General features: G+C 45.0%; 1 protein-coding gene across 2 annotated transcripts in view; it reads right to left on the minus strand.

Annotated features, from left to right (window-relative positions):
• Positions 1-1,621: 1,621 nt before the first annotated feature.
• The window catches only part of Mtmr9 (myotubularin related protein 9), a 32,921-nt gene continuing 15,033 nt past the window's right edge, over positions 1,622-19,509 (minus strand). For both annotated transcript variants that reach the window (XM_008828093.3, XM_029561109.1), the window contains exons 5-10: positions 17,808-18,025; positions 15,059-15,220; positions 12,084-12,225; positions 9,802-10,022; positions 7,348-7,499; positions 1,622-4,598 (exon numbers count right to left, since the gene is read on the minus strand). In XM_008828093.3, coding sequence (XP_008826315.1) covers positions 4,435-4,598; positions 7,348-7,499; positions 9,802-10,022; positions 12,084-12,225; positions 15,059-15,220; positions 17,808-18,025 — 1,059 coding nt within the window. In that variant the 3' untranslated portion in view covers positions 1,622-4,434. The remainder of the gene's footprint in view (positions 4,599-7,347; positions 7,500-9,801; positions 10,023-12,083; positions 12,226-15,058; positions 15,221-17,807; positions 18,026-19,509) is intronic.

Below are 19,509 nucleotides of genomic sequence, written 5' to 3' on the forward strand. Positions count from 1 at the left end.
ATACATTATCAACACAACTGCCATACAGTGCAATTTTATTGGGTAAGACACAAACGACAGTGCACTTAAACCCGAGTCACATTCAAATCTATCAAGAGTACAGTCCAAATACCCAGCTACTGAACAAATACATACTCCTTTTTATAAAAAATTAAACTAAGTTGTGCAAGTACAATACTCTTAGTGCAGCTGGCAACAGATCTATAGGAATTCTAAACAATGGGATTCAGAATGCCCTTGGAATATCTCACCTCTCCACAGATGTGCAATTTGCAAGTGCAGCCAACGTCTCAGCCCGACAGACACAGGAAGCCCTGCACAGTGCAGTCATATTGTAAGTCAGAAACACAGAAAAACCCTTGGACTCACAGATGGCTTAAGAGAACAGCTCCCAGTGGGCTGTCATGAGCATAATGCTGTATCTACAGCGACTCTTTGACTTCTCAGTAAACAGAGCACAGGCTGTTCTTCCACAGGGCTGCTCAGGTGAGGAGGGCCCTGATTTCTTAAAGGAGCATTCAGGTAATGTGATGGCTAATCCTGGGTGTCAACTTGACTGGATCTGGGATTAACTGAAATGAGAGAGATCTTCTTGACTGGATCATCTGAAGCTGGAAGACACGCTCTAAATGAGGTGTTACCTTCTGATGGCAGCCCATATAAAAGGTCATGACAGAGGAGAACACCTGGCTCCTTGCTGCTTGCCTTCTCTCTTGCTGGTGAGTTCGTCTTGCTGCTGTAGACTGAAGACTTGCTGATCTTTTGGAATTTGTCAGACCTTCAGCGCCAGATAGGGACTGAGACATCCAGCCTTGTGGACTGAGCGACTACGGATTCTCAGCCTCTCCAGTGTGGTGCAGCCATTGTTGGACTACTTGGCCTCTATCCTGTGAGCTAAGCTGATAAATCTGTATACATATATATTCATTCTACCGGTTCTGTTTCTTTGGAGAACCCTGACTAATACAGGTAACAAGCTCAAAAGTTTAAATATCTAGTTCTAGACCTTCAGAGGGGTTCCTCTGGGTCTGTACGTTTAAAGGAGAAGCTGTTGTGGACAGATTATAAAGAATAAGTGAAAATGGATGTAATTTTAAGAAATAAACATGTAGAAACCTACAGTTGAAAAGAAATTAAGCATTTTGTATCATTTGCAAATAAATACAAATGGAAAAACCATTCTTCTAATGTCTTAAGATGGTGAAAAACTAAAAACATTCTTCAGTAATAACTTCAGGTTGACAAGGACAAATGGCTGCTTCCCAAACCAGACGCCAACCAGTGTCTGGGGTCTTTAAGTAGATTTTTTTTTAAATGTGAGCAAATAATGCCCCCAGTTTCACCTTCAAAAGATTGAACTGGCCAAAATTTCCCCATGACACTGACTGTATTTAACATAAAACAAACCTTACTGAATCAAAGACCAAAATCCCAGTAAACTTCACCTTTGAAAATGAAAAGCAACAAGGCCCAAGTCCACGTCGGGCCTCGAGGTCCAGAGCAGACTCTTCAGACAGTGGACTGGGGATTCTCAGGGACTGTGCACCACTGTCTTCTCAACTTTGCTCAAAAATTCTCTTTAAATTTTTGCTTTTTAAAAGCCTAATTTTTTCTTGAAATGTATGTGTGTGTGTGTTGTTTTAAACCCACTGGATTTTAGTATTTCTGCTCCCCCTCCCATTTAATACAATAAAAAGTACTGACCACTTACTGAAAAGTCTTGCCAACAAAAGTTTTCAGTTTCTTATGCAAGAAGTAACTGCTTTTTTGCTTTTCAAAAATTTAATTTGAACTTAAGAATCCCTGCACTACTGATAAAGGAAGATTCCTAACAATTGTAGATCATCTTTGTTGGGCCCACGTTATAAAATGCCCCTCAGATATACACTAGCCTTCTCTGTAAACAGAGGGTGGGTAATCTACATGAAGTCGGTATCTCACTTACTACCAGCTCTACACAGCCCAGCTTGCTCACTATTCTGCCACCGTCCTCTCTGCTAGTTTTTAAAGCCACAGCCCACAGAGGCAGCTCTCCAGCCTCATACTTAGCAAGTGCCTTCTCCTGAGTGTGTCCATTTCCTGTTACCCAATGGAAGGTAACTAACAGTAGTACTAAGAACCCTCTTCCTGTTGTACTGATGGTGTACTGTTGTTTTTGTTCTCAAACCTAGGAAAACTCTAAAATTTGCATTATTAAATGATACCAAGGTTTTTTTTGAAAGCTGAGATTTGGACAGTCTCTATGAGCAATGCTAAATGCAAATTTGTCACAAATAGTAATGACTACTGTCTCTATAGAAAAGGAAAAAGGCAAGACCCCGGGACACCGTGCTGCTCTAACTCTGGACTGCACGTCACGTTCATTAGGAAAACGGGCATAGAACTGATGGCAGCAGATCCCTCCACGACCAAGTACAATGAGACTCCTGTTTCTGGCCACAGAAGCCTCACAGCTGATCCAGACAAGCAGTGGGAATCACAGAGGAAAACATGTCCAGATGGTTTTCCTTATGGGACCATCAACTAAGAAGAACAGAACGCTTTTACCTGCAGCCTCAGGACCAACACAGGACAAACCCAATGGGCAGCACACAAACCCACAGGGCTGGCAGCTCGGAGGAGCCGAATACAGGGGTCCATTTCTTCTTTTTCAAAACAATTCACAGAAAACAGCTTCAGCAAGTCAGAGCCCTGCATTTACTTCCTTGGTCTTTCAGAGAGCCAAGGAGTCAGGCAATAATAAAACCACGCTCGGGAGGCAGCAGACAAGAGCTCACAACAGAATCTGGACTGGTGTCAAGCTTTTGTTACAGGTGAGAGGGAGGTGAGAGGAGATGGGGCAACTGGAGGAGGAAAGCAGGAACCACTTCTTATGTGGAAAGTAGCCACAGAGTCTGCTAGTCTTGTTCTGTTCTGGTTTTGGAGACAGAGGTCTCACTCTGTATCCCAGGCTGACCAGGAACCCACTATACAGGCCAGCGAGACTGGCCTCAAACTCACAAATCCTTCTGCCTCAGGTCATCCAAGTGCTGGAATTACAGACAGGTGCTTCTACACCCAGCTCCAGGGTCAATTTTCACCTCAATAGGTAACTCTAAAGGGGTCGGGGAAATGGCTATGATTCTTCAATTTTGCTTGAGTGGACAGTGTTTGCTGTAGTAAGCACTACCACAGAGAAATGTACACAGCAGGTACTGATCCACAGCGTGCAGAGCTGCAGGCATTTGGGGCATCATGCAGTCACTGCTGTTTACGTAACCCAGAGACACTGAATGGATTTCCCAGTCTAGTTAATCTGCCTAACACATAAAGGACAAATCAGCAGACAAGATAGATTCGCAAATGGTTCCAGCCAACGTGACAGTGTGTGATATTATTTAATTCTTAGAACACTTAAAAGTAAAATATACCAGCTGGGGGCATGGTGGCGCACGCCTTTAATCCCAGCACTTGGGAGGCAGAGGCAGGCAGATCTTTGTGAGTTCAAGGCCAGCCTGGTCTACATAGTGAGTTCCAGGACAGGGAGACCCTGTCTCAAACACACACACACACACACACACACACAGGAAAAAAAAACAAAAACAAACAAACAAAACACACAGAGACATATATAAACCAGTGCAGTAAGAACTTCAGACAAGGGTAGCACACCCTGGTTGAATGAAACCATATCTGTAGCTTAATTCTAACACATGAATTCTATGATGGTTTCATTTTACATCCATCATTCAATCCACATTTACATGTTTGGTCAGAAACCTGAAAATCTGAAGTGACAGTAACAGATGCGTCCGGTCAGCAGCAAACGTCTATTCAGTTCTATACTGCATGTATGTTTAGTGTCTACTCTTGAAGTAAATTTACCTTTTCTTAATGAAAATATAGGAAGACCATACCTGTTACCCTTTTAGAAATAATTTGCCTTGAATAACTGTTCTGATTTTCCCTTCTTGACAAACCAGAGTGAGAATGAATTCAGGGTTGGTAGTCCAAAACTGTTTTAAAGAGACAGTTATTTTATACAGAAGGGGGAAGAGGAAAAGGCATGTTAAACAAAACCCTGGGCTCATCAACCACTTCAGTTTTGAAGAGCACTCCTATACTTGAGTGCGAATAGCCTGGCCCATGTTTTGGATCAGCTTTTCCCTAAAGAGACCAATGCCTCAGCTGAGTCAGGACCGTTGCTCAGAAGAGCTCAGAGGCCACTGATGCCATTCCCAACAGCACCTCCAGCCTGCTCCCAATGCAATGGGCCTAATGGCCACATCAAAATGTGTGCCTGCAGTGCCTTTCATTCCTACCGTGTTGAGGAGGCCATGACAGTGCAGGGATCCCAGTCTACAGCCTTAAGGTCAAGGCTGCTGTGTGTAAGTGAACTGAGGAGCAAACAGAGGGAGGCTGACTCTGGCCTGGGGAGAGGTGGGGGGGGGTTGTTCAAGGACTCTCCCGCAGTCCATTGTCTGTTTCCAGTTCGGCCAGTTGCCGCCTCAGAACGTTGACCTTGGCTTGTAGTTCCTTGTTATGTTCGATGATGTTAACCATTTCTTCATACGCTTCATCCAAATATTTAGATGATCTGTTCCAACGCAGGAAAATTCCTGTTGAGTCCATGGATGATACACAGAAGTGAGAAAGATTCAGTGGAACAACATCATGCCATCTATCACTGTACATTTCCCATAGCTCACACTGTACATTACTCACACTGCTTTGTTTATATTTGTGTTTTGCAGCACTAGGGTCAGAACCCAGGACCTTGCACATGCCAGGCGAGTGCCCTACCATGAAGCTATGCCCCTTTCTGATTTTGAGGATAAAGTCTAAGTTGCCCAAGCTAGCCTAAAACCCATGATCCTCCTGGTTCAGCCTCCCAAGTGGATCGGATTATTGGCAGGCACCACGGCACCAACTCACACTGTGTTCCGATACACTCTAAGATATGTAAGCTTCTTAAGGTACTGAAAGAATTCAATTACAGTATTGAAGGATGATGGTTGTCATATCTATGTTCATTAGTTATCAAACATTTATCAAATAAATGAAAATACTACTCTGTCATATGCTCATGGAACAAGCCAGTTATTTTCAGTGCCATAAAGTTTCTACTTTTACAGTGTAAATTACAGAATTGTCCTCAGCTCTGTGGGATCGCCTGAGAGTGAAACCATTTTCACTGCAAAAGCAGAACCACACACTGTTACTTAAGCCTCAGCTTGTACACGGCCAGGACCCGCCTCGGCCCTGCCGCACTGTCAGTCTTCCAGGTCCATGGGCAACTTCTTCCCTCCAGTAACAACCACCCATTCATTACGGACTGGGGAGACACACAGTTCTCATCCCAGGTGACGGCTCCAGAACCCCCTGGACACCAAAACTTGGATGCCCGAGTCCTTAGATCAAATGATGTAACATCTGCTTAAAATCAAAGCACACAGGGGCTGGAGAGATGGCTTAGTGGTTAGGGGCACTGACTGCTCTTGCAGAGGACCTGGGTTCGATTCCCAGCACCCACATGGCAGCTACAAACTGTCCTCAACTCCAGTTCCAGGGGAATCTGACACCCTCTTCTGACCTCCGCAGCACCGCACGACATGGGTACACTCACATACATACAGGCAATACACTCATACACATAACACAAAAATAGTAAGTAAAATGTTAAAAATAATAAATTTTTAAAAATCAAAGCACACAATCATGTCTAGATGTAATTCCGAATTCAATGCACGTGAATAGCAGTCATACTGTATCGTTCAGGGAACGGCAGGGAAGGGGCCTACACACGTTCAGTACAGGTACAAATTTTCTTGAGTATTTCCAACCCACGGTTAGCTGGATCTATGTACATGGAATCCACAGACACAGAGGGCCTGATGCTTAAAGGACAGCTGACTTGTGCTCCTTCTAGGATGCATTCTGTTTCTCTATTATTCTTCAATGTAGAAATCACTATTAAAGCGTACCTATGACGTAAGTATCAAGAGCAGAAATCTTCCGTACCAAGAAGAGTCTTATGCTATGTATCTACCATAAGACTGCTTGATACAGAACCTTCCCCGGCCTTCCACAGGGCCTCTGTTCTTACTGCAGTGGTGGGAGTTCATCCCCACAGTAGCAGTGCTCCTCCTGTCTCCCTATCGCTATCCCACTAAGGTTTGGTGCGATCTAGTTAAATCATCTTGGGCCACCCAACTCCAAATTTGGCATTTGTCCCTAGCATCTCCTATCAGCAATTATACATTGACAGCAGCATTTAGATAAAACTATCTCAGACATCTTTCAAAAGATGTCTACATTTATTTATTTACTTGTGCGTGGGTGTGGGTGTGGGTGTGTGTAGGTCAGGGACAACCTGCTAGAGTCAGTTCTCTCCTTCCACCATATGAGTCCCGGAAATGGAACTCAGCTTGTCATATCACTGGTAGTCGGCACCTGTCTCTACTGAGCCATCTCACTGGCCCAGAAATCTTTAAAAAGGAAATAATTTATTTTGTGACCTATAACTGTCTATAACAATACGGAAAATAACTAGAGGAGTTCTGCTCTGGGCAGCCAAAGGCCTTCACAGAACCTACGCACAGAAACCTTGCTCTGGCAGCTCCGTTCCTGTACCTAGTTCTCTGCTCCGGAATACAACCATGACTAAAGATGCACTCACTGTCTTCTAAGTGATTCCAAAGAAATTACAGGGTATTTTCATAATGGTGGTTTAATGAATAGCTAATATACTTTAGGTGAGTTGTGGTAATTTTTAAAAAAATAAGCTTTGTTATTTAAGGGGATTAGCTGCAGTAGTCTGAAACATTATACATGTAATTTTAGGACACCCTTGGAAACACAGTATCGACTGCTGCTCTTCACAGACAGTGAGGCAGCACAGCTCCCACTGAAGGCCTTTTGTGGCTACTTCAGACTCCACTGCAATGATCAGCTGTGTAACTATGTGATATCATTTAACAAATAACCTACTATAATGACAGCTTCAAAAAGCAACAGATAGAAACCCTCCACAGGAGCTGACAATGTATTCATGTCCCAAGTACCTACCAACTCTCTTAAGCCAAAAGTAATATATTTCTTATCTTTTCATCCAGGGAAGACAGAATAATGAGATAAACCACAGGGCCTATCACACCATCACAGTTAATCTACAATGGGGACTGAACAGTGTGACTTAGTCAGCTGACATGAAGAGGCCACCCCCACACTGAGAAAACAGTAACACTCATACACAGTTGAGGGGGCCACAGCCAGCTGGCCATCTTCAAATACCAACCATAGCCTATGCGCCCAGGCAGCCCAGAGCACAGCTCGGGAAGAAAGCTCTGCACGGGGGAGGGGAGTTACCTTCCCACAGCTGGAGACTCTGTGGGGCCACAGAGGGCCAGATGACGAGGCTGTTGGCTTCAAAGAGCGGATTGGTGAATTTACTCAGCTCGCTGGGCCGATTGACCCATGACCACAAAGACATGGTTTTGTGTTGTAGCTTCAGCTTACACCTGATCAAGGAAGGAAATCACCATTAAAGACATCAGTTATAACAACTACTGCTAAAATGCTCCTCCTAGCAGGACAACTTCTAGTCCCCATATGACAGAAAACAAGGCTTCTAGAGAAGGTCTACACAGAGAGTTCTAGGCAAGCTGGGGCTATAGGGAGAGCCTGTCTCAAAAACACCAAAAAGAAAAAAAAATTATATATACATACATATATATATGTGTGTATAGATACATACATATATCTACACAAACACACACACACACACACACACACACACACACACACGTCAGGGGGCTGTGAGGCGGTTCGGAGGGAAAGTTGCAGGCCACCAAGCCAGAGTTCAATCCCTAGGACCTATATGGTGAAAGGAGAACTGACTCCTGCAAGTTATCCTCTGACCTCCACAACCATGACTAACACAAACCCATACCACACGCATGTATACACACACACACACACACACACACACACACACACACACGAGGGGTGCCCTGGAGAGATGGCTCAGCTGTTAGCTGCTCTTCTAGAGTCCTGAGTTCCTGCTTAGCTTGCTGCTCTTCTAGAGTCCTGAGTTCAGTTCCCAGCACTCATATCACGCAGTTCACAATTGCCTGTAACTCCAGCCCCAGATGAACCAACACCCTCTTCTGGTCTCCACAGCCGCCTACATACATGCACACACACATAGACATATAAATAATAAAATTCACTTGCACAGAAAGGCATTACTCACACAGATAAACACAGATAAATAGTAAGTCTTAAAAATATTTGTCAGAAAATGCAGTTGGCATAACTCTCACCAAGACAAAAACTGTTTTACAGGCTTGCAAGAGATGGCAGGGAAAACCAGAATCTGGTCCCATCAGGTCTGGAGATAAACCTTAATCCAGAGAATGGTACCATACTCAAAAGTCTTTTGTTATAACTGTATCTGGGACTGTATTCTAATTTAAAATAGCTAAGTAAAACAAATCAAAAGAAAATTGCTTTCTGTCTTTTTGACCCTGAGAAGCCTAGGCTATAAAAACAAAACTGATGCTCATCCTCTGGATGCCCAGCAACTGCACCCAGATGGATCAGTCAAGCACCATTTAGAAGCATCTGCCGTGAAACTTCTAAACACACCTGCACCTGATGGGCTGGGCTGGGAAGCAACACTCACTTGGAGTCTGGGGCAGACTTCTAGGTAAAATAGGCTGTCAAGACTGTGAGCAGGAACCAGAAGGCCTGTATTGAGGTCACGCTTTTAAAGACTTGTTTTTATTTTTACTTTTTAATTTTGTGTGTCTGTGTTTAGGATATATGCATGTGAGTACAGTTGCCTGCGGAGGCCTGAAGAGGATACTGGATGCCTTGGAGCTGGAATTGCATGTGGTTGTGAGCTGCCAAACTTGGGTCCTCTGCAAGAGCAATAAACTCTCTTTTAACTGCTCAGCCATCTCGGCCCCAAAGCCATGCATGTGGATCATTAACTGGCTGTGTCTCTGGACCAGTCACTTAATTTCTTTTTTTCTTTTTTTAAAAATATTTTATTATTTTTATTTATATGAGTGTGTTGCCTGCATATACGTATGTGAGTGCACCCGTGTCCTGCAATGCTGGGGAGGTCAGAAGAGGGTTTCGGATTCCCCTGGAACTGGAGTTAAGGATGGTTCGTAGCCACCATGTGGGCACTGGGAATCGAACCCGGGTCCTCTGCAAGAGCAGCCAGTGCTCTTAACCGCTGAGCCATCTCTCCACCCCCTAATTTCTTTAGCTATTACTTTCCTATACTATACAAGGGGACAGATGACACTTTTGGGTCATATGCTAAGCCTTCTCTGAAATGAAACTGGTCCTTTGGGGGCTGGAGAGATGACTCAGCGGTTAAAAGCACTGGCTGCTCTGGCAGAGGACCTGGGTTTGATTCCCAGCACCCACATGGAGGCTAACGCCTGTAACTCCAGTCCAGGGGATCCAACGCCCTCTTCTGACCTCCGCAGGCACTGCATGACATGGGTGTACTTACATACATGCAGGGAAAACACTCATACACATAAAATTAATAAATCAAATTTGAAAAAAAAGAAACTATGGTCCTACATAAAGAAATTAATGTGAAAATGGTTGTCCGGTTCACTCAAAACCTGTAAGCATCATGTCAACTAATTCTGAGCCAGTGGAATGAAGCTGAGGAGCCTCTCAACTAGCACATGCCTGGCTCACAGGAAGTTTATGCTTTGTGACTTATCTCCAACCACAGCCTCTTCCTCTTAGAGGCAACAACACTCCCTAGAGCACCCACAGGAGCTCGCTCACCTTTCACTTTCATTGCTGCCCAGGAATGTTCCAAACTGCGAGGCGTAGGCATGCTCCAAGAGCATGATGAGGAAATGCTCGTTGAATTCGAAGGAGCACGGGAACTGCCGGAGGACCTGCCACACACAGTCCAGGAAGAGGAGGAACACGGGCGCCTCCCACTTCTGCTTACTGCTGCAGTAGGCTGACTGTGCACAGCGCTGCTGGAATGGGTGCCCCGCCTAGGGAACAGACAGGACTGTGACACCAGGCCCTATTGAGACATATCCTAACATGGTGTCACACAATCACAGTGACATTTCTATTCACTGGAGCATCATAAACCCTGGGTGGCTCCTGTCCAAATGTTTTTGGTTTAAAATGACTAACTTCTGCAATTAAGGAAAAAGACATTTCCAAGTTCTTACCAAGGCTATGCAGTCAGGATGCACCCACAGGACCTGCAGTTAGTTCTCCTTGAGACAGCAAATGCAAAACTGAATGTAATGACGAGTCTATGAAGTCTTCTGGCTCGAGCCCCTACAGAGGCCTTCTAGTCATTGTCATCGTCTGCTGTTACCTGGCAGCGGTCCTGTGACCTTGGAGAGCCAGACACTGGGGAAGACTCAACCACGGGACATGAAGGGAATGAATCAACTTCCTGTGTGAAAGAGACTTAGGTCTCAAAGATCTCATGAAGGTGGTGACATTGAACTGCATCTTAAAGAATGAGGTGGATTCTGGATGGACAGGGAAGAGGCTGGGATGGAGCAGGGTGGGCAAAGGCAGAAGTGCCCAAGTCCCCGCCTTGTGGTCAGTGTCCATCCGTGTGTACACTGGAGCACCTGGGATTTTCATGTTAGGATGTTCAACATACACAGCTATCACAAGTTTTTTAAGGCCAGATGTGACGGCACATGCCTTTAATCCCAGCACTGAAGAGGCAGAGGGAGGCAGATTTCTGTGAGATCGAGGCCAGCCTGGAATGGTATATACAGCAAGTTCCAGGTCAGCTGGGGCTACAAAGTGAGACTCTGTCTCAAAAAACCCAAAAACAGTAACAACAAAGGTTGGGTTTTTATTTATTTATTTATTTTTGGGTCTTTTTGAGACCAGTTCTCCCTGTAGTCCCAGCTGTTCTGGAACTCACTATGTAGACCAGGCTGGCCTGGAACTCACAGAGATCCACCTGCCTCTGCCTCCCGAGTGCTGGGATTAAAGGTACAAGCCATTACACCCAGCAACAACACCTTTTTCAGGTGATTGAAAAGCCAAGTGAGTGATAAAAGAAAAGAGATGTGGGTGAGGGATGTAGCTCAGTGTAGATTGCTTGCTTTGCATGCACACAGCCCGGAGTTCAAGCCTCAGCACTGCCCAAAAAATAAGATGGGAGAAATTTAGAAATTGAAAGATTACAGCCGGGCCTGGTGGCGCATGTCTTTAATCCTAGCACTCGGGAGGCTGAGGCAGGCAGATCTCTGTGAGTTCCAGGCCAGCCTGGTCTACATAGTGAGTTCCAGGCCAGCTGGGGCTACAAGGAGACCCTGTTTCAAAAAAGACCAAAAAAAAAAAAAAAAAAAAAGAAATTGAAAGATTATTATAGACTCTTATTTAGGGGAAGGTAAATGACTTGGCCCACAGAAAATTAAATATACAATAAAAAAACATTTTTTGAGACTATTATGCAACCCTTGCTGGCCCAGAAGTTGCTATACAGACCCACTATGTAGACCAGGCTGGCCTTGAACTCAGAGCTATGCCTGCCTCTGCTTCCCAAGTGCTGAGATTAAAGGCATGTGCTACTATGCCCAGAACGATTTAAAATTTTTAGTCAGTCAAAATTACACTAGGGGCTGGAGAGATGGTTTAGTGGTTAAGAGTACTGGCTGCTCTTGCAGAGGACCCAGGTTGGGTTCCTAGCACCCACATGGCGGTTAACAACCATCATAACTCAAGCTCCAGGGGGTCCAACGCCCTCTTCTGGCCTCCATGGGCATTGTATGACATAGGTGCATTTACACTCATGTAGGCAAAACATTCACAGCCAGGCGTGGTGGTACAGGCCTTTAACTCCAGCACTCCAGAGGTAGAGGCAGGCAGATCTCTGTGAGCTTGAGGCCAGCCTAATCTACGTAGAAAGTTCCAGGCCGGCTCATGCTATAGTGAGACCCTGTCACACAAAGACAAAAAATAAAATAAAATAAAATAAAAATAAATTTTTTTTCATATATAACATCAGCTGCTACCAAGCAAGTCTTCAGTCCCAGTGACAGGCAGCTCCCATCCTCACCAGCAGCTCTCACCTGCAGCCACTCTCTTTCTATCAGGGCCTCAAAGCCTCGGATGGTCCTGCTCCTTGGTTCCAGGATGATCTGGGCCAGGGAAGTCACCTGCAGGGTAGAGTCAGTTCCTTCCGTGCCATGGATCAACACTGATGCGCCTTCCCTGAGAGAAAACCCAGAGCACAAATGGGAAACTTGCATGGTTGGGGAACTGCACTAACAACGAACGTTTGTGAAAACAGCACTTCAGTCTTAATCTGTTCTGCTCTGTCAACAGGATCTAGAGTCTAAATGAGACACTAGAAAGATGAGGCTCTCTGGGAAAAAGTTTTAAAAATCCACACAGCAAGAATCATTTTAAGTCATAACAAATCTCACAGTTCCTGTCAACTGCCCCTTCTAACCCTTATGACACCAAAGCCAGTCCTTACCACAGACGGCACTGCCCCTTCTAACCCTTATGACACCAAAGCCAGTCCTTACCACAGACAGCACTGCCCCTTCTAACCCTTATGACACCAAAGCCAGTCCTTACCACAGACGGCACTGCCCCTTCTAACCCTTATGACACCAAAGCCAGTCCTTACCACAGACAGCACTGCCCCTTCTAACCCTTATGACACCAAAGCCAGTCCTTACCATAGACGGCACTGCCCCTTCTAACCCTTATGACACCAAAGCCAGTCCTTACCACAGACAGCACTGCCCCTTCTAACCCTTATGACACCAAAGCCAGTCCTTACCACAGACGGCACTGCCCCTTCTAACCCTTATGACACCAAAGCCAGTCCTTACCACAGACGGCACTGACCTGTTCTGCTTTAGTAGCTGAGCAAAGTCTTTCTCATCAAGTCTACAAACACACACTAAATTCATTTTCTGACCTTGACCTCAACCTTTCCCCTATCAGCTGTCAGACGCCTTGTCTACTGTAGTAACTCAAGAAACAAGCACTTTGAGACATTGGAGTACAAAAAACAAACATGTACGGGTGCAAGTCCAGAAGGCCTGGAATGACAGCAGTGCCCTGAGCGTTAGAAGTCTGGGATCCCACTTTCCTGAAGATGGGAAGAAACCCCCAGACCTGAAGGAGTCATACACCCTGCCTTCTTCTTCTGCCCTTCTGACTGAAACCACAGTGAAGGAAAGTTTGGAAAAAGAAAATTTCATGTTTGGTATCTAGCGCTAATTGTTTTCCCATGTACATATATGTTATATAGTAATAACGAAGGTAATTTCCTATTGTTTTCACTTTTATTGTGTTAGCATGTTTTATGTCATGTTGAGAACTAATGAAGTAATGCTATAGAGTCCATTAAAAAGTGATGAACTATAATTTACTTAATCCTATCATTTTTGCTATACATTTTGCTATATGTTTTTCTTTTTGTCTTCTGCTGAATTATTTGGGAGTTCTTAATTAATATGAAAATAACAGACTACAGCGATAGCATGTTTTTTAAAAAGCCCATTCTTAGGATAGTCTAATAGTAACTGAACACCAGGAGCAGCCAAGACTTTCACACAGATGTGCCTCTTGATTGTGTGCTGTTTATTCTGAACTTAAAATCTATTTCCACATGCTGAGTTCCCCTGGAACTGGAGTTAAAGACTGGTGTTAGTGCCATGTGGGTACCAGAGACCAAACCCAAGTCTTCTGGAAGAGCAGTGATTGCTCTTAACCACTAAGCCATCGCTCCAGCCCCAAATTTTAAGGGTTTTTTTAGTTTTGGTTTTCTTAAAGATGGGGTAAAACTCATAATAATGCCAGGCTGGTCTCGAACTCTAGATCCTTCTGCCTCAGCCTCCTGAGTGCTGGGGTTAAGCTGGGCACCACCACACCTAGCTCACCATAAGATCTTAAGTAATCCATTCCAGTACCAATGTCTCTCCAGCCATAAAAAACTACATTGGTACTTAACCTATTTTGGAAGCAACACACAAGTTAACATTTTCAAAGAAAAGTGCCACCAGGGAGGTGGCGACCATGCTCATACCTGCCTGCAGTTTCGGCAGGAACCCTTTATTAAAAAGGCCACTCTACCACCGGGCGTGGTGGCACACGCCTGTAGTCCCAGCACTTGGGAGGCAGAGGCAGGCAGATCTCTGTGAGTTCAAGGCCAGCCTGGTCTACATAGGGAGTTCCAGGACAGCTGGGGTTACAGGGAGACCCTGCTTCAAATAGACCCCCCCCCAAAAAGGCCACTCTAGGGCTGGAGGGATGGCTCAGCAGTTAAGAGCACTGGCTGCTCTTCCAGAGGACGCATTTGGTTCTCAGCCCTCACATGGAGGCTAACAAATGTCCATAACTCCCATTCCAAGGGATTCAACACTCTTCTAGCCTCTGTAGGCTTCACACAACACACTGCGCCTACATACATGAAGGAAAAACACGCACACACAATAAAAATAAATTTTACAAAAGGAAAAAGGGCAGTCTAAGCTTCTGCAACCATCTATAGCAGAGCCACCCAGCTCTCGTCTCAAGGATTAGAAACGTTTAACTGAGTGACTAAACCAAAATCACTTCACACCCTGCACAGCACTGCTGTCAACCGGCCTTTCCTGACCTGAGATCCAGGGAAAACCACACAGACCAAGTGCTTCGTCATAAGGAACCTAACAATTAGGGAGAACGATTTACTGTGGTAAGCATCACTTCATCGATATTGCAAAGTAGGGGTAAGCCCGGCTTTCTGAGCTGAGAACTCCCTTTCACTCTTTTTTTTTTTTACAGTTTAAGGGAAAAAAATGGTAAATTCATAATATAAGGATTTTATAGAAAAAGTGGACCTATGGTACTTAAACTATTAAAACTCTGTGTACATCTCTCATCAGTGACAAGATGCACCTCTTGCACAGTATTTATAATGCCACCTGAGCATAGGCTACAGAACAGGCACAGGCTTTAACATACTCTATGGACATATGTCTGGACAAGAGCAAGATCTAGTTATCGTGTGCGTCTGGTCTAGGATGTCAAGAAGCATGTTTACCTGTCGATACACTGGGCTGCCAGGCAGGCAGTGGTCAGGATTTCCTTGACGTGCGTCAGCCAGTTGGAGGCCTCCAGCTTGCTGAGCCAACGGTCCATGTTGTGGGTTTGTTCATTACAGGCTTCCACGAGTTTGATTAAGCTCTCCTGAAGAACGTGGTATCTTTTAAATTAAGAAAGAGAAAGTTACCCCCCAAAAAAGAGAAGATGAAAGAATGAAAACAGCCTCCAGTTTATTCAATGGCAAAAAGTCCTTTAAAACACTGCACTACTGTGCAGCTACCTGAGGACTGGGGGGTAAGGACTGAGGTTAGTAAGGCCGGGCACAGTGCTGTGCACCTTTAATCCATCCCAGGAGGATGTGGTATGCACCTTTAATCCATCCCAGCATTCAGGAGGTGGAGGCAGGTGGATCTTTGTGAATCTGAGGCCAGCCTGATCTATAGAGTGAAGTTCCAGGCCAGCTGGGGCTCTGGGGAGACCCTGTCTCAACAAAACAAAACAAAGGATAAAGGACTGAAGAGGACTCAAGTGCTGTTGCAAAGCTGCTCCAGTGTCGGTGATGGCAAACTGCTCCTCACTGAACAGGTGAGAGCCAGTCCACACAGCTGGGTTACTGAGATGGCAGAGGGCCATGCTCTGCATTTTGAGACAACCTGGTCCCAAGAAACAAGGCCACTTACATCTCCAACCCTACAGCCACTGAATGATCATCAGTGAGCACCTTAGGCTAGCTGAAATCTTATTCCTCTTTTTTAGCTCCAAGTCCCACCCACCCCGCAAAAGAACTTTTGAAGCACTCCTTAAAAAGAAGCAAGAATCTGTGCTTGGGGAGGAAATACAAGAACACAGGTGGGTATGGGGGAGAAAACCTCCAAATATTTCAACCCACAAAGATGTGATTATATATAGCAAGTCTGTTCTGCCCATTAGCAAGTTAATGGGGTGATAAGATCTCAGAGCTGAATTAGAAAATGACTCTTTACTAAAGCTCATCTGTGAGCATCCAAGACAAGATTTTTCTGCTTATGTTACAAAATTCAATGAAGACTGGGTGGAGCTCAATTGCTTAATATGCCCAAACCTTGGGTTTACTCCCTTGCAACACACACACACACACAGTGGAAGAGTTGACTTTTTGAAAAGATAAAACTGAAAAGCCTTTAGCTAGACTGAGTAAAAAAGAGAGCGAAGACATGAGTAAATCTAACGACAACGAAAGAAGTGACAGTACAGCTGACACCTCAGGAAAAGAAAGGACTAAATACGGGCAGGCATGGTGGCAGCCCTTCTCAATCCCAGCACTCGGGAGGCAGGTGATTTCTGAGTTCAAGGCCAGTAGGGTCTACATACCAAATTCCAGGCCAGCCAGGGTTACAGGGGGGCGGGGGGAGAGAAAGATTAATTCTAAAATGTCCCTGGGCCTGGAACAGCATAGCAGATCCCCACACCAAGAATTCCAAAAATTCTAAGGCTGTCATGGGTACGTGGAAGCAAATTATAAACCTTTTTTCGTTCTCTCCTTCCTGGTTTGGCCATACTGCAAGAAACCCAGTTTCCTTCACCAATATTTGACCTCTGGGTTCATTCTTTTAGGATACGGCAAGCATGGTTCTATAGATATACACTGGAGTGCCTCCAGTCTCAGGACCACTTGAAAACTGCCAACAGAGACCTTAAACATTCGTGCCACAGAAAAGTAAGTGGGTGAGGTGATGGGCATATCACTTCAACATTTCACAGTCCACAGCAACTGTGCACAATAAATGTGTGAACTCAAGTTCCCAGAAAATAGCCACACCTATGTTAGAGTTTACAAAGCTTCCTGACTGATCAGAACTTTGTGACTGTGGAGCTGGGATGCTGCAGATTCAGAGTCAATTTATCTTATACTGTATCTTGTCCACTCCCATGTTCTCCACCCACCTCCACCTCAGACCTAACCTTCCAGCCACTGGGAGAACTTTGGAATGAACTAACTGGGTGGACCCCCTAGCATCTACTAGCATGGAAGTGGAGAGTGTCAAGAGCGGGCCCTGAGACTTGGCAGAGATTCCCCCTTTGCTGTAACCTGCTACCTGATGTTCCTGTTAATGCACTTGGAAATACCTTGATTTATGACTTTGATCTGTGACTATAAAAACTTTGTGAATCTGTTCGCACAAGCTGCTTGCACGTTGAAATGTTATTTGGGGCAACCTGAATCTGGGCTTCTGGGCCACAGTCACTCGTATTTGGTTCAAGAATAAACTTGCTCTTATTCCCTTTGAGGTAAGAGCTGTTCTGTGTTGGCAAATGCATAAATTTTGCCAATTAAGCCTTAAGAAAGCTGGCTGGGTGTGGTGGCACATACTACCAGCACTCAGAAGGCAGAGGCAGGCGGACCTCCGTGAGTTCCAGGCCAGCTGGGGTTGCAGGGAGATCCTGTCTCAAAAAGACAAAAAAATTAAAATTAAAATTAAAAAGAAACCAGACCAGAAAAAAAAATAAAACAAACCACAGTAAGAGCTGCCCAACTAATTACTGCCCCTAAATTATGTGTAGGTCTAAGCTGAGTAGTTGTGACTTCGAACCAGCTTCCGCCTCACCCACTAAGTCAGCCTGCAGAGTCCCCACTGAGTCCAAAATTTTTTCACTTCTTTTATTCTTATTTTATGTGTGAGTGTTTTGCCTGTAAGTGTACCTGTGTCATGCAGTGCCCATGGAACCCAGAAGAGCACACGAGGTCCCCTGGAACCAGCATCTTTTACCTCTCGATGGACTTGTGGATCCGTCTCCACTGGGGATAATGTGCTTCTTGCTCAAAGCCACCTCCTTTGGCTCTGGCTTGCTGAGCCACACTTAGAGACCGGGTGTCAATGAGGTAGCCCCGCTTGCCTGCCCTGAGGGCGGCATTTATCAGCTTCTCATCCTCCTTGCACCTTCGCCCATTTGTGCCAGTCAGAGGCTGACTGCTGCGCATAATCACCTGAAAGCACAGTATGCCAACAGGTCAACAGCAGTGGCTTGAAAACTGCAAACCCAAGACAGGGCTGGATTAGGGTTATCTCAAAAACAATCACGTGGCGCTCTACCAACAGAGTGCAACGAAAACATCACACGTGAAAACCCTGCACGTATTAACAGTTAATAACTGTAAAACAAAATAAGCCTTGCACCTCAACACAATTTTTCTTCCTGATATCTCAAAATGTTTTCACACAGACATTTCACTTCTTTAAGATCAAGCACTGCAACTCACTCAGTTCATGAAACCGGTAGACCTGGCCCTGTAATGAAGACAATAATGGTCCATGAGCCAAGAAACAGTGACTTTGTGGAGTAAAATGTGCCACCCCAAATAACTGCAGACCTCGCAGACCTAGGAACGGCTCTGAAAAGCTCCCCTTTCACAAAAAGTAGTACCCACCTGTCTGCGTTAGTAGCAGAGGACGCTATCATGTTTCCCTGCCTTCCAGCCTACAGCAAGAGACTAGGGTCTAGTACCTTGCAGATGATCACAGATGGCTGTTACTCAGACGGTTTCAACTGCAGAACAAGCCAACCCAGTTTACTATACACATCTATCCCAACCACCCGTCCATGGCCTGCACTACCTCTTTCCCAGAAGCCCTTGCCTCTCTCTCTGTTGAATTCCTTATGAGGTTTGGCCACCTCACAGCTCTTAGCCTCATGCTCCCTCTTAGACACAAGATAAAGTCCGTATGTTCGCTCTCCCTTTATGTGTCCATCAGTTTATTTGACAGACTAACATCAAGTCTTGAAAGGAAGAATAAACATCAACCCATACACACAGGGTTGGTAGGCTCTAGCAAGAATTACAAAAAGAAATGAAAAATTAAAAGTTTATAGGTCAGGCGTGGTGGCACAGGCCTTGAACCCCAGCAGAGGCAGGCAGAGCTCTGTGAATTTCAGGCCAGCCTGGTCTATCTGCAGGAAGAAGACTATGCAGTAAGACCCTGTCTCAATAAATAAAAAGTTTATCTAGCATCCCTGCTGGGGAATCATCTTCAGTACTGTGAAAGCTGCTGGTCTGTTTTCTCTCTAGTGTCTCTTGTCCTTTTCTGTACTGCAGACACTTGCCCCTAAAGACTACCACCTATGTATTTTGAAAGGTTTGCTTTCTAAGCTTTTCTCTACAAATCAGTACCTTAAACTAATCTTCCTGGTGAAGAGTTTGGTACTGTTTGAAGAACCCATTGGTACATGCTGTTAACTATTCTGCAGGCTGTCTGGACTGTCGAGAATTGGGATGCTATGGGCTGGCAGTCAAAATTCTCCTTGCCATCGTTGGACCTGTTAATAGCAATCTCATACTGGCTTGGATATTATAGGTCTAGTGGCCAGCTGGTGGTGATGTTTTGGAAGGCAGTGGAAACTTTAGGAAGTATAGCCTGGCTGGAATAAGCAGACCTCTGGGGATATGTCCTGGGGGCTACCCTTGTCCCTGGC

Source organism: Nannospalax galili, unplaced genomic scaffold, assembly GCF_000622305.1.
Source record: "Nannospalax galili isolate Female #2095 unplaced genomic scaffold, S.galili_v1.0 scaffold612, whole genome shotgun sequence".
NCBI classification, from domain to species: Eukaryota; Metazoa; Chordata; class Mammalia; order Rodentia; family Spalacidae; genus Nannospalax; species Nannospalax galili.